Here is a 15,973-nt window from a genome sequence, read left to right as displayed (position 1 = left end):
CTTTGTGACCCCATGGGCTGCAGCATGCCAGGCTCCCCTGTCCTTCACGGTCTCCCGGAGTTTACTCCTGTCCATTGAGTCGATGATGCCATCCAACCACCTCATCCTCTGTCGCCCCCTTCTCCTCCCGCCTTCGATCCTTCCCAGCATCAGGGTCTTTTCCAATGAGTTGGCTCTTCACATGAGGTGGCCAAAGTATTGGAGCTTCAGCATCAGTCCTTCCAGTGAACATTCATGCTTGATTTCCTTTAGGACGGACTGGTTGGATCTCCTTGCAGTCCAAGGGACTCTCAAGAGTCTTCTCCAGCACCACAGTTCAAAAGCATCAAATCTTTGGCTCTCAGCCTCCTTTGTGGTCCAAGCTCAACCTTCAGCTCAGCTCCGAGGGCTGCCCTGTCTGCGTTCTGCCCTGAACACAAGAGCAGATCATCACCACCATATTCCTCCTCTTAGGGCTCGAGAGAATGGCTGAGGAAGCAACAGAGTCAGGAGCAGGGGAGTTCCTGCCTGGTACAGTCATGGGACATGCCTCCTCCATGCTTTATTAAATGTCTTCAGAGCTCTGTGCATAGGGCGTGCGTGAGACATCACCCAGCTGCAGGCACTGATGGATGGAACGGTCTCGATTCGCTCGTGGAAAGAACCATTTAAGGGCTTCCCTGGTGTCTCGGTGGTAAATAATCCACCTGCCAATGCAGGATATTCATGTTCCATCTCCGGTCTGGGATGATCCCGCATGCCACAGAGCGACTAAGCTACCGCAACTACTGAACCTGTGTCTCAGAGCCTGTGCTCGGCAGTAACAGAAGCCACCACCTTGAGAAGCCCTCAAGAACCGCAACTAGAGAGTTACCCCGCTCTGTGCAGCTGCAGAAAAGTCCACACAGGAATGAAGACCCAGCACGGCCAATAAATAAAGAAAACTGTTTTTTTTAAAAAAAACAATTAGGTATCTCATCTTCACAAATGTATCAACCTGTCATTTTTTTTCTCAAGGGAAAAACTGCCGTGCTCCGGAAACTGGCTCTGAACTTGGAATCAAGTCCACCGTTTTTGGTAAGGTGCAGAATAGAGGTTTCAGAGTGGTGTACCAGGAAGTCCTCTACACGCAAACTCTCAAGTTGCAAACTCGCAAAGATGTGACGGTGCGTTCCATCAACATGAGCGACCCCGCAGCTCGCCCTCCGCCTACTGTTGCTGACAATTCCTCAGCTCTGCCGTCTCCCATCCCCTCTCCCTGCTCAGTCAGTAACTCTTCTTGCCTGATTCCGTCGATGCCAGCCCCTGTGTGCCAGCCATTGCCCTGGACGACTGTACTTTTCACGGTACTGCACTGTGAGATTGAAAATGTTTATCTTGTGTTTGCTTTTTGTGCATTCTTTGTGAGAAAAGTACTATACACCTAAGACAATACAGAACTGTACAGCCGATGGGGTTAGTTGGGTACCCAGGCTAACTCTGTTGGACTCACAAATAGGACTTACGCACGTGCTCCTGGAATGGAACTCGTTTGTACGTAGGGGACGGACTAAAAAGAATGTCACTAAATGATGTCAAGGGACACAAAGACACGTTAATCCTACGGACTCCCCCCACTGCCCAGGGATCAAGGGCACAGCCTTGGGAGAATTCACACAAGTCATATATACACACATCCATCTAAGGAAGTAATTCGTATAATGTATGGTTGCGTGCATGCTCAGCTGTGTCTGACTCTCTATGTGACCCCACAGACTGCGGCCCACCAGGCTCCTCTGTCCACGTGATTCTCCAGGCAAGAATAATAGAGTGGGTTCCCATTTCCTTCTCCTGGGGATCTTCGTGACCCACGGTTTGAATCTGCGTCTCTTGCATTGCAGACAGATTCTTTACCATCTGAGCCACCAGGGAACCTTAAATATATACATATGTCCATGTGCTAAGCCAGTTTAGTCGTGTCTGACTCTTTGAGACTGTATGGACCACAGCCCACCAGGCTCCTCTGTCCATGGGATTCTCCAGGCAAGAACACTGGAGTGGGTTGCCATTTCCTTCTCCAGGGGATCTCCCCAACTTAGGGATCAAACCCAAGTCTCCTGCATTGGCTGGTGGATTTTTTAATCACTGTGCCACGTGCGAAGGCCCTTTTCCATGTACATATGTATATTTATGCATGTGTCTGTAGATACAGATACAGATAAATATTAGTATATCTATTTTTCAGTTTCTCCGTCTCCAAAATATTTTCCTCCTATGTTCTAATATCATTGGTTATGACTCTCCAATATTACTTCTTTGTATTTTCTTGAAACACAAAATACAGTGGAAAAGAGTATCGGCAACATGCGTAAAAGACGCAAATCAGCAGTCAGAATAAACACACAGGGCTGAGTCCAAAAGGGAAAGCCTAATATTTATAACAGCCACATCCATGGGGACAGCCTGGATATCGGCAGATGAATGGATAAAGAAGATGTGGTGCATGTATACAAATGGAATATTAGTCAGCCACGAAAAAGAACGCGATCACGCCATTTGCACCAACATGGATATCCATCACCAGATGAATGGATAAAGATGCGGTGCATGTATACACATGGAAAATTAGTCACCCACAAAAAAGAAAGAGATCATGCCATTTGCAGCAACATGGATGGACCTAGACAGCGTCATACTAGGTGAGGTAAGCCAGAGAAAGACAAAAAGCCTAAGATATCACATATATGTGGGATCTTAAAAAAAGGGTACTGTTGCAGACATAGAAAACTAATGGTTGCTAGGGCGTAAAGGAGCATGGGATGAGTTGGGAGATGGACATTGACGTGTACACACTAGTATATATAAGATGGGTAACTACAAAGGACCCAGTGTATGGCACAGGGAACTCCACTCGATATTCTGCAACGACCTAGATGGCCAAACAATCTAAAGAGAGAGTGGACACACACATATTCACAAATAGTTCACCTTGTCATACTCCTGAAACTAACTCAATGCTGTAAATCAACTCACAGCTCCAAAATTTTAATAAATACATAAAATTTTATAAAAAAAAAAAAAGAAGAGAAAGGCTAAACATCACCAACTCACTGGACCTGAGTTTGAGCAAAGTCCAGGAGACGGTGACGGGCAGGGAAGCCTGGCGTGTTGCCATTCCTTAGGGTCACGACGAGTCAGACACGGCTCAGTGACTAAACGACAACAAAAGCTAACACCGCCTAGAGAAAAGGGGAAACGGGACAACCGGACGTTTCTAAAAAGGCAACGTTCAGACACCAAGTAATCCCTCGGAGACTATTGAACCACAGGATATTGCGGAAAATGCTAATTAAAACACAGCAAACCCCATTTCCTGCTCCAGGATGCAAGCGTCCAGCAGTTCACTCAACTTGGCAAAGACTCCCTAGTCCATCGCTTAATGCGCATGAAGAAGATGCAAACCATCTGGAAACAGTGAGAGACTTTATTCTCTTGGGCTCCAAAATCCCTGCAGATGGTGACTGCAGCCATGAAATTAAAAGACTCTTGCTCCTTGGAAGGAAAGCTATGACCAACCTAGACAGCATATTAAAAACAGAGACATTACTTTGCCAACAAAGGTCCATCTAGTCAAAGCTATGGTTATTTCTAATGTATTGATTTGAGAGTTGGACTATAAAGAAAGCTGAGCACCGAAGAATGGATGCTTTTGAACTGTGGTGTCTTCTCAAGGAGAAGACTCTTGAGAGTCCCTTAGACTGCAAGGAGATCCAACCAGTCCATCCTAGAGGAAATCAGTCCTGAATATTCATTGGAAGGACTGATGTTGAAGGTGAAACTCCAACCCTTTGGCCACCTGATGCAAAGAACTGACTCATTGGAAAAGACCCTGATGCTGGCAAAGATTGAAGGCAGGAGAAGGGGCGACAGAGGATGAGACAGTTGGATGGCATCACTGACTTTAAATGGACATGAGTTTGAGAAAGCTCTGCGAGTTGGTGAAGGACGGTGAAGGACAGGGAAGCCTGGCGTGCTGCAGTCCATGGGGTCGCAGAGAGTCAGACACGATTGAGCAAATGAAAAACAAAATCGTGTTGAATTCTCAGCACTCAGACTGTACACTGGAGAAACTGTCTTTTAAAACCAAATGGAATTCCCAGGCAGCGTTGACATAGGAGGCCCTTCTAGTCTTAGAATGCCACTGCCTTTGATGTTCCCAACAGAAAGTGAGAAATGGCGGTCTGCGGAAGACCGAACCTGCAGGGAACAGCAAAAAACCAGAAAGAACCCACATATTCTTACCCCAGAGAAAGGATCTGAGCCACATCATATGTGCGGGTGGATGAGTTCACAAGGACAGGAGTGAATAATGCACTTTGACATACATCAACGTGGGCAGCTCTCAACATTTAATACTACGTGCAGTGTGATAAAGTGTGACCTCCCCCAAGAGACAGATCTAAGTGTGTGAATGCACGCGTGCTGAGTCGATTCAGCCCTGTCTGACTCTTTGCGACCCCATGGACTGTGGCCCCGCCAGGCTCCTCTGTTCATGGGAGTCTCCAGGCAAGAACGCTGGAGTGGGGTTGCCATGCCCTCCTCCAGGGGATCTTCCAGATTCAGGGATGAACCCCCATCTCCTACACTGCAGGCAGAGCCACCTGGGGAAGCCCCGAAACACCCGGCGCTGGTGATGAATTCAGTCTCCAGCCCCCCTCTCCCTGGAGGTCAGAGGGTTAAGCCTGAAAAGTCCCACCCCTTAATGGCCAGTTGGTTGCCTTGGCAACCAGCCCCCCCCCACCCTAGGGCAAGTTCCAAAGGTCACACATTTACATAGCAAGGGGAGCCTTTCAGGATCTCAGCACTTGGGAAATTTCAAGGGTTTTAGGAGGTCTGAGCCAGAAAAGGGGACAAAGAAAAAAAAAAACCAAATACATACACTTCTTATCATAGACCACAAGATCGCAACCATCAAGAAAGATGTGAGCAAAATGAAAGACTGCTTGCTTTCAGACAGAAAACAGCAGCATCTGAAATCTCAACGTTCTCTAAAGTAAGTTAAAAATTCCCCCTCCTGTTAGATTTGTTCAGATGAGATGATTATAGTATAGTCATATTATTATATGACTATATACATATTACTGTATCACTATAATCATATAAGCATCCAGTCATATATACTTATAAGTAAGTATACTGATACTTATATAGTCATATAACATATTATAGCATATTATAGTCATATAAGTATAGTATACTATAGTCAAGGCTATGGTTTTTCCCGTAGTCATGTATGGATGTGAGAGTTGGACTATAAAGAAAACTGAGCACCCAAGAATTGATGCTTTTGAACTGTGGTGTTGCACAAGACTGTTGAGAGTTTCTTGGACTGCAAGGAGATCCAACCAGTCCATCCTAAAGGAAATCAGTCCTAAATATTCACTGGAAGGACTGATGCTGAAGCTGAAACTCCAATCCTTTGACCACCTGATGGGAAGAGCTGACTCATTTGAAAAGACCCTGATACTGGGAAAGATTGAAGGCGGGAGGAGAAGGGGACGACAGAGGATGACATGGTTGGATGGCATCACTGACTCGATGGACATGAGTCTGAGTGAACTCCGAGAGTTGGTGATGGACAGGGAGGCCTGGTGTGCTGCAGTCCATGGGGTCACAGAGTCGGACACGACGGAGCAACTGAACAACAACAATAAGATACCAGTTGTAAAAACCTAACCATCACCTGAACATAGAAATACGAGCAAATGATTAAACAGAAGGAGACCTCTTCATCCTAAATGGGTTTTTTTCCCTATTTGTAAAAATCATCTAAAAGGTGGTTTAGAAATATAATCTGGTCAGTCAAGAAGCGCTCAACTCAAAAAAAATAAATGCACAATGTGAGAGCTGGCAGTTAAGCTTTCTTTCGGTCAAAATGAGGACTGCAGGCAGCAGACAGCACTTCAGATAGCTCTGAGAGACTGCTCCAAAGAGCCAAGAGGGGGAAGGTCGGTATATAAGTGATTTTGTTGAAGGGGAAGTGCGTGCTGTCAAACACGTATTATTCTACGAAAGGTTTCTGCTGGTCACGGGGAGCGGTCACCACCATGCAGGATTTTAGGTGCTTTTCTAGGTATGAGGAGACGAAATAATCGGGCTCATGAAATGGGCTCCTGAAAATACCTGGCCATCTGAAGACCTGTCGTGCCGGTCCTTTGCGGAGCACAGATGTCTCCTGTCTGGTGTCCACGCTGAGCCCCCTTCAGGGAATGTGGAAGGTGTGGAGCTGTATCAGAGCTTGATTGAATCCTTGCAGAGGTGGACACAAGATGCCCGTGGCAACTGCCAGTGTGTTGTTGAGAAAGGGTAATACCAGAGACTTCGGCTTCCCTGGTGGCTCAGCGGTAAAGAATCCGCATGCAGTGCAAGAGACGCTTCAAACCCTGGTTTGGGAAGATCCCCTGGAGGAGGGCGTGGCAACCCACTCCAGTATTTTTGCCTGGAGAATCCACATGGACAGAGGAGCCCGGCGGGCTACAGTCCACAGGGTCACAAAGAGTCCGACACAGCTGAGCGACATAGCACAGCACCCACGTCTCATTCACAAGAGGAAATGAGACTTTAAATGGAAGCAGAGAGGGGAACCGGGTGATACAGGAGAGGTGGGTTTTGATGTCCCGGTGATGGACATGTGATCACACCTGCTGTTGGCTGCTTGCTGGGGACAGTCGCCTCTGCTTGTTCACATCTGCCAGAATCTGGGTTCCGGGGGTGGTCCCGGAATTCCGGACCGAGGGGAACCCGGAGGCGGAGAACTGGCGACAATCACGGCTGTGGACGGTGTCCACCCCGCCCCTCCAGGGCTCTGGCCATCACGGTTGCTAATCTCTGAGATCCCACAGAGAGGACGAAATGAATTCTGCATACCTGCCAAGTACTGTGGAGGTGGGTGATTTACCCAACTCCCATCGGGGAGTCAGCACCTCCCACGGAAAAGATCACGGCTAGAGGAGCGATGTAATTCCAGCAAGAAGACAATCTGACGGGTAACAGCAACAAAATGCAGACTTCCACAAACTGCATTTGGGCTACGGACACCGTTCCACATCAGCACGCGTGTGTGGTGGGAGGTTGGGGTCCACATTTTCCATGTCTGTGTCCTGAAGCCTAGGGGCTTGGTGGCTCACTTGGTAGAGGATCTGCCTGCCATGCAGGAGACCCAGGTTCGATCCCCGGCGTGGGGAAGATCCCCTGGAGGAGGAAATGGCAACCACCTCCAATATTCCTGCCTGGAGAATCCCACGGACAGAGGAGCCTGGCAGGCTACAATCCATGGGGTCGCAAAGAGTCGGACACGACTGAGCGTCTAACACACAGAGCGCATCCTCTAGCTAAACAAACTCCTTCTCGAGAATTTATCCTAAAGAGAAAATCACACGAAGATCCCAACAGACATCTCTCCAAAGAAAGACATACAGACGGCCCTCGGGTCCACGAAAAGATGCTCAACATCGCTGGTTATTAAAGAAACGCAAATCAAAACTCCAATGAGCGGACACCTCACACTGGTCAGATGGAAATGAAGTGAAAGTCGCTCAGCTGTGTCCAACTCTTTGTGACCCCATGAACATACAGTGCATGGAATTCTCCAGGCCAGAATAGTGGAATGGGTAGCCTTTCCCTTCTCCAGAGGCTCCTCCTGACCCAGGGATCTAACCCAGGTCTCCTGCATTGCAGGCGGATTCTGTACGAGCTGATTCTTTACCAGAATGGTATGGAAATTCCTTAAAAAAAAAAAAAAAAAAAAAACCTAAAAATAGATCTACCATCTGACCCTGCAATCTTACTGCTAGGAATATATATGAAGAAAGCCATGCTTAGAAAAGATACCTGCAACTCAACCTTCACAGCAGTTTTGGTGGGAATGTATACTTGGGTAGGCACTATGGAAAACGGTATGGAAGGTTCTCAAAAAACTAGAAACAGATACAATCTGCTTCATACGATCCTGTGATCCGGCTACTGGGGGATATACCTGGAGAAAATGATAATTAGAAAAGACACGCGCCCCCCAGCGTTCATCGCAGCAATATTTACAATCACCGAGACATGGAAGCAACCTCAGTATCCATCAACAAATGAACGGAGAAAGAAGACGTGGAGCCTGGAAACGGTAACAGCGTCATCGAGGAGGGTAAAGCCAGATCTGCCTGCGGACCGTAGCAACACCCCCAGCGTCACGGCCTTTACCTTGAAGACCCACCAGCCAAGGAGCTTCTTGACGAGCCGGGTGCCCCAGAAGACGTGTCTGTAGAGGTCGGTGTCCACCACGCCGGGGTCGGCCACGTTGGCGGTCACGGGCATGCCCCGGGCGGTCAGCAGCGCCTGCAGGTGGTAGGTGAACAGCACCAGGGCCAGCTTGCTCTGGGCGTAGGCTGCATGCGCTGAGTAGTAGGTACTGCAGGAGCAAAGAGGAGAGGCTGTGAGACCCGCGCGTCTGGACGTTGACGCTGCCCTTGCCCAGCCATGGACAACAGCGCCAGGCACGGGTTGAGGGCACCTAGAGAAGTGCCCGAGGTCAAGCGGGCTGTGCTAAGTCGCTCAGTCGTGTCCGACTCTTTGCAACCCCGTGGGCTGCACCCCACCAGGCTCCTCCGTCCGTGGGATTCTCCAGGTAAGAAGACTGGAGTGGGTTGCCATGCCCTCCTCCAGGAGATCTTGCCCAACCCAGGCATCGAACCCAGGTCTCCTGCACTGCAGACAGATTCTTTACTGAATGAGTCACCAGGGGAGCCCACGTGTGTTACCTGCACTGTGGAGATCTCCTGGGATGCTACAGGGTGGATACTAGGGTGGATATTTCACCTAATATAGGGTCAGGGAACTGGCTGCTTTAGATCCAGAGGCTCCTGGCAGCAGTTGCTATGGGGCTTGGTCAGTTCCAGAGATGTTTGTCCTGTGATTCCGGAGCAGGGCTCCACACCTGTGACCTTGCTGTAGGGCTCCACACCACTTTTTTTTTTCTCCTTGGAATGTTCAATGCTTGGGGAAGATGCTATGACGGATGTACTCCTCTAGTGCACAATGACCACTTCCATCCACTCCTTTTTTGGCTTCCTACCATCAGGGACTATTTTATGAGGTTGGACGTGGGCAGCACTTAATGAAAACCACAGGGCTTTTCTCTGGCGGTCCAGACTGGTGAAGACTTCTTCACCTTCCAATGCAAGAGGTGTGGCTTTGATCCCTGGTCAGGGAGCTAAGATCCCACACGCCTTGTGGCCAAAATACCAAAGCATAAAACAAGCAATATGGCATTAATAAGAAATTCAATAAAGACTTAAAAAACAGTCCCCATCAAAAAAAATTATTTAAATAAATAAATGAAAACATAATGGTTGGTCACTTACACCTATCCTTTCCCAGAAAGTAGCATTCCTGGAATGTAGAAAAGAATTCACTGCAGAGAAACTATCACTCCAGGCAAACTAACTGTGGTGTATTCAGTTCAGTTCAGTCCAGTCGCTCAGTCGTGTCCGACTCTTTGCCACCCCATGAATCGCAGCACGCCAGGCCTCCCTGTCCATCACCAACTCCCGGAGTTCACTCAAAGTCAGGTCCATCAAGTCGGTGATGCCATCCAGCCATCTCACCCTCTGTCATCCCCTTCTCCTCCTGCCCCCAATCCCTCCCAGCATCAGAGTCTTTTAGCTAGCAATTTTATGCATAGCTACAGAGCCTGCGTAAAATGAAGAGCTCGTTAATATCTCTACTGGGGACTTTCCTGGCAGTCCAGTGGCTAAGAATCTACCTGCCAACGCAGGGGCTGTGTTTGATCCCCGGTCAGGGAGACAACATCCCACATGCCTCACGGTTAGAAAAACCAATACATAGGAGACAATGGTGTAAAGCAATTACATTCCAATGAAATTTAAAAGAATAAATAACAAGGACCAGTTTTGAGGCTTTCATCCTTTTTTTTTTGTCATCAACAATAAATCTACAAATAAAAAACCCAGGTGATTTGTGCTTAAAAAGAAAAGCTAGCAGTTGAAATTGTGAAAGGAACATTAAAATGTGAGAATTCAACTATCCACAAAAAAAGAACAGAAGCTACATTGTAACACATTCAATATCGACTTCAGAAATAGCCCACGTGGAAAAAAACAAAAACAAGTCTGAAACATAAAGAAAACCAAGGAAGTCTTCCTGGCAAAATACTTCACGTCTGATGCATTGGGGATCGGTCATTGTCTTCACGTCCGTAGCTCTTTTTGTGTAATTTTGTGGATATGAATGCAGCCCCACTTGTGTTCCTTCTTCTGGTTCAACGTGCCCCAGAGTCTACATTATTCTACATTTTCAACTCCAGTGGTGAGTCTAACATTCGGAGACAATCCATCCACAGAATTCACCCTTGTGGGAACTTAAGGCAGTCAAAGATGAAAAAGAAAGAAATCCATCCTGACATGAGAAGCAAAAAAAAAAAAAAAAAAAGCACTTGCTGGAATTCAATGCCTCTTATGCACAAAGGCTCTTACTAAACAGGAATTGAAAATTGCATTAAATGAACTAAATGGACTCAATGATTCAGAAAAGCAAAATCGGGAAACATGACCGAGGAAGAGCACACAAGAGGGGAAAATATGAGAAAAGGGAAATATTTAAATGTAGAAAACAGGACAAGCAATGATAAGACTGAGAAATGAAGTCACGTAAGCGTCACTGACTACTGAGGCTTTCTGGAAAAAAAAAAAAAAAACCACCTCAAGCTGTTTTGTAAATTGCACACGTGGGCTCTCGGCTGTCAGAATGTGATAACCTCGCGAACACCCTCGGGGACTCCGTCCCACCTCCTGCCGTTTCCCCGGGCAGCAACTTTCTTCCTTGTCAGCAGGCCCCCACGGCGGCGCGGGCAGCCAGCCGCTTGTCACAAGAGGCCACGTGCAGACTCGGAGGTTCTGCCAGGGGGGCCCTGCAATTTAAGCTGGAGAATAAGCCCCAAGCCCTTTGTCTCAGCGATGAGTAAAAGGGCAGGTCGGCCAAGGGTGACGCAGGACGAGCTTTGGCAGAACATTTGCCAGAGGAACTCCAAACACATCTTTTGTTGGAGGGAGTAACGGAGACGATAATACAGCAGAGTTCCAAGCACAAATTCCCTCCCCCGGATCCATGACAACCCCCCAATTATAGTTAAGATGCCTGTTTCTGGCAAGTTGTTCCTCTCTCTTCCCAGCAGGGGAGGAGAAAGCTCCAGGAATGAGGGGGTTATTAAGTACAGGGAGGTAAAGGCTCAACTTTGCTGTTGGCATTGGACCGTTTCAACAGCACACACATCCGTTTGCTCCTGAATCAACAGGGCTGTTTGGGAGAGAAGGACAGTCGTGAAGTTAAGAAAGAAGAGAAGACGCCGGAAATGTCCAGGTTCCTTAAAGGAAAACTGATCCATTGACAGAATTATGGCTTTCCTCTATGGAGACTCCTATGGAGGTTCTTTAAAAAAACAAAAAATAAAACTAAGCTATGCCTAGCAACCCCACTCCTGAGTATATGTCCTGAGAAAAAGCACCCTTCAAAAATGCACGTGCATACCAATGTTCACTGAGGCACTATCAACAATAACCGGGACCTGGAAGCAACCTAGACGCCCATCAGCAGGTGAATGCATAAAGAGAATGACGTAATACGTGCATGGAATATTACTAAGCCATAAAGAAGGGAAGACATTGGGTCATTTCTCACGATGTCGATGGACCCAGAGTATCTGTCACACAGATTGCAGTGAGTCAGAAAGGGAAAGACAATTACTGTATATTAATGCATGTATAGGGAATTTGGACAGAGAAGGCAATGGCAACCCACTGCAACACTCTTGCCTGGCAAATCCCATGGGCGGAGGAGCCTTGTGGGCTGCAGTCCATGGGGTCGCTAAGAGTTGGACACAACTGAGTGACTTCCCTTTCACTTTTCACTTTCATGCATTGGAGAAGGAAATGGCAACCCACTCCAGCGTTCTTGCCTGAAGAATCCCAGAGATGGGGGAGCCTTGGCGGGCTGCCGTCTCTGGGGTCGCACAGAGTCGGACACGACTGAAGCAACTTAGCAGCAGCAGCAGCAGGGAATTTGGAAAACTGGTTCTGACGATCCTATTTGCAGGGCAGGAATACAGACAATGATGTAGAGACAGGCATGCAGACATGGGGTCTTGTGGGGGGAGCAGAGGGTGGGACGAACTGAGAGAGTAGCGCTTACATCTATCCACCACCACGCTAGCTAGTGGGGAGCTGCTGTATAGCACAGGGAGCTCAGCCCTGTGGTCTGTGATGACCTAATGGGGCGGGATGAGGGGTGCAAAGGAACGTCAAGAGGGAAGGGATTATGTGTATACACATAGCTGATTCACTTCATTGCACAGCAGAAACTAACACAACATTATAAGGCATTCATACTCCAGTGAAAAAATAAATATGCTAAAACTTTTTGAAAAGAAGAGTTATGGTTCTCTACAAGAGCATGGACAAGAGACAATGGGAAAAGTCAATACTTTTCTCTAAAGGAGTTTTTTTTTAAAGAAGAAAAACGCGAGTACAAGTAATTTCAGGAGTGGTTCCCTGGTGCTTTGAAAGATAAAGAAACATCCACAGTGGAAACGGAGAAGCATCAGAGCTGAGATACCAGAGGGCAGGATTCCCATTAGAGTTTCTAAGTAAAGCCCCGAGGGACAGCAGACACCCTAGGTATTGAAAACAATGAAGAGATGATTACAAGGTTAACAGCCAGCAGGCAGCCAAAGAGAAAGTAAACCTACAGACTAAAGCAGAAGATATTCATACAATGTCTACACAAGTTGCTCTGAAACATGAGGCTTTTGCTAAGTGCCCTTTGTAATACACGGTCTCAAAACCTAGAACTGAAACCATAAATATACCTTTGTTTTCAGTAAACAGTAACTTATTAATATAACTACCTCATAAATCATTTGAAGGCCAATCGAAAAGAGAAGTAGAGATATTACTGTGGTAGCCTTTTTGTTGGAAAGGAAAAAAAAAAATGTTTCTTCCATACTTTTATGTTCTGTAACGAGGGCATGCAAATTAAAGCAACAACGGTCAGATTAACAAGAGAAACACACGAATTTCACAGGTATGGGGGATTTCATAGAAAAGAAATGCCAAAGACTTGGGAAGTCCTCACTTCTCAGAAGTTTCTGTTTTTAGTTAGATAAGGGAAGCTCCAGAAAGGCATCTGTCTGCATCTGTCACTTCACAATGGCCTTCAGCTCAAAATAATCTGTATATCAAAGTGGCACATATGAGTTGGCATGTTCAGATCCCTGTCACTTTCTCTACCTTAAAGCCAAGAGAAGGAAAGGTGAAGGATTGTATTTTAAACACAATCCTCGCAAATCTGTGTACTGAACCAAAGACGCGATAATTCTCTAAAGGGTTGGTTCTTGATGAAGAACCTAGGAAAGCATTCCTTAGAGATGGGAAATCTTATCCTAAATTGCAGCAGCGTGGTTTTCTCGGTGGAGAAGAGGACACTGGGCTTTGATTCCCGCGTTTCATGTAAGCGTTTCATGTAAGCGGTGTTTACAAGGCTGAGTGTTATGTTTGGTCTGGGTCTGGCACTGAACTCAGAGCCAGTCTAAGACCACTGCACTAAGGATACTGAGTCACCCGAGACCAGGTGCTAAGTGGACACAGTGACGAAGGGCATCCATTGCCAGCAAGACGCCAGGAATGGAGTAGATCATACATTTGCACTAAAAAAAAAAAAAAAGAGTTTTTCAAGTTCTCGTCAGAGAAAAAATAGGTACTGTCTAACGGGCTTCCCCCGTGGCTCAGTGGTAAAGAATCTGCCTGTGATGCAGGAGGCATGGGTTCGATCCCTGAGTCCGGAAGCTCCCCCGGAGGAGCGAACGGCAACCCACTCCACTGTTCTTGCCTGGAGAATCCCATGGACAGAGGAGCCTGGTGGGCTACACTCTTTGGGGTCATAGAGAGTCGGACACGCCTGAAGGACTAAACAACATCAACAACATAAAATAAGCTGCAGAAACGGCACCAGAGGACTTCCCTGGTGGTCCAGTCATTAAGACTTTACCTCCCAGCATAACGGGTGTGAGTTTGATCCCTGGTCAGGGAACTAAGATCCCTGCATGTGGCAGGGCGTGTCCAGAAAGTAAAAAAGTAAAATAAGGAACGAGGATATGTTTTACAGCATGAGGAATATAGCCAATATCAGACAATAAATACAACACAATTTTTAATTTATATACTATATATTAATATAGAAATTATTCTATATATACTATATATTAATATGGAAATAGGAAATATATTTCCCATTATATATTGGAAATGGTAAATTTATATACTATATATTAATATGGAAATGGAAATTATTATATATATACTATATATTAATATGGAAATGGAAATTATTATATATATACTATATATTAATATGGAAATGGGAAATGTATATATACTATATATTAATATATATATGCTACATATTATATGGAAATGGGAAATATATATATACTATATATTAATACAGAAATGGGAAATTAATACCCACTCCAGTATTCTTGCCTGGAGAATCCCACGGATGGAGGAGCCTGGTGGGCTACGGTCCATGAGGTCACAAAGAGTCCTGACCAACTAACACACATGCAAATGATGATATGAATATGATAATACATGTGACTATGCAAGTATAATTATGCTTATACATACAATTATATAAATATTAACACAATTATTTAAGTTAAATAAGTTTAACTGTCCAAGTTTAAAAGTTATATATTCAATATATTTAACAATTATATGTTTAATATATATTATATAATATATGCAATATTATACAATATTACATTTACATGTTATTACATAAATATAGTAAATATAAATATATTAAGATTAGCTATATATTAGCTATATACTTATATAAATGTTGTTGTATATATAAGTTAATATATGTCATATATAATGATATAATACTGGTTGGGTTGCCATTTCCCTCCTCCAGAGGATCTTCCCAACCCAGGGATCAAACCCAGTCTCTCATATCGTAGGCAGATTCTTTACCATCTGAGCCACCAGGGAAGCTCCATATATTAAATGTATACCATATATGATTATATATAACAACATATAATATGTGTCTGTAGAAGCCTTTCCCTGCTCCAGAGGATCTTCCCAGACCCAGGCACCAAACCGGGGTCTCCTGCGCTGCAGGCGGATTCTTTCCCAGCTGAGCCACCAGGGAAGCCCTGATAAGCCATCACGGAAAAGAATAAAAGAGTAGAGAAGGGATATATGTGTATAGAGAAGTCACTTTGCTCCAAGGCGGAAATTACAACACTGAACATCAGCTATGCCTCATAGACTAAATTTGAACAATGTTTCACGGTTTTCTCACGTGTTGAGAATATAATAGGGTTTGCCTCAAAGCGTAAATATAAATAGTCTGATATGTAGACAGTGCTTACATGTGTGACCGCAAAACAGCAAACAGTCCCTAACCTGGGCAGATCTCACTTTCCTGCAGGTCAGCGATATTGGGTTTTCATGCACACTGAAGGTCTGGGTGAGCTCCGTGTGGAGTAAATCTACTGGCGCCTTGTTTAAAAACAGCGTCTGTCCACCTCATGTCTCTGTCACATTTCTGTCATTCTCACCGCATCCTTTTTTTAAATTTGACAGAATTTTTATTTCACAGTGTCCTAATCCCGAATAGAAGTGAAGGGCCAGTTGAAAATGGTGCTCTGAAGTTCTGACATCACACTTAACAGCTGTGAGTTGCTAGGTTATAAGCAAGGTGTACACGAGATCAGAGATCAGATCAGATCAGTCGCTCAGTCGTGTCCGACTCTTTGCGACCCCATGAATCGCAGCACGCCAGGCCTCCCTGTCCATCACCAACCCAGAGTTCACTCAGACTCACGTCCATCGAGTCAGTGATGCCATCCAGCCGTGTCATCCTCTGTCGTCCCCTTTTCCTCCTG

The 15,973-nt window shown here is 45.8% G+C and overlaps 1 protein-coding gene across 4 annotated transcripts in view; it reads right to left on the bottom strand.

The window, feature by feature from the left end:
• The window catches only part of DHRSX (dehydrogenase/reductase X-linked), a 149,024-nt gene that overhangs the window by 15,254 nt on the left and 117,797 nt on the right, over window positions 1-15,973 (bottom strand). For all 4 annotated transcript variants that reach the window (XM_055563114.1, XM_055563115.1, XM_055563113.1 and 1 more), the window contains exon 6: window positions 8,209-8,416. In XM_055563114.1, the coding sequence (XP_055419089.1) occupies window positions 8,209-8,416 (208 nt within the window). The remainder of the gene's footprint in view (window positions 1-8,208; window positions 8,417-15,973) is intronic.

The sequence above is a fragment of the Bubalus kerabau genome, chromosome X, assembly GCF_029407905.1.
Source record: "Bubalus kerabau isolate K-KA32 ecotype Philippines breed swamp buffalo chromosome X, PCC_UOA_SB_1v2, whole genome shotgun sequence".
NCBI classification, from domain to species: Eukaryota; Metazoa; Chordata; class Mammalia; order Artiodactyla; family Bovidae; genus Bubalus; species Bubalus kerabau.
Note: the sequence above shows the minus strand (reverse complement) of the source record. Positions and strands in the feature narration are given on the sequence as shown.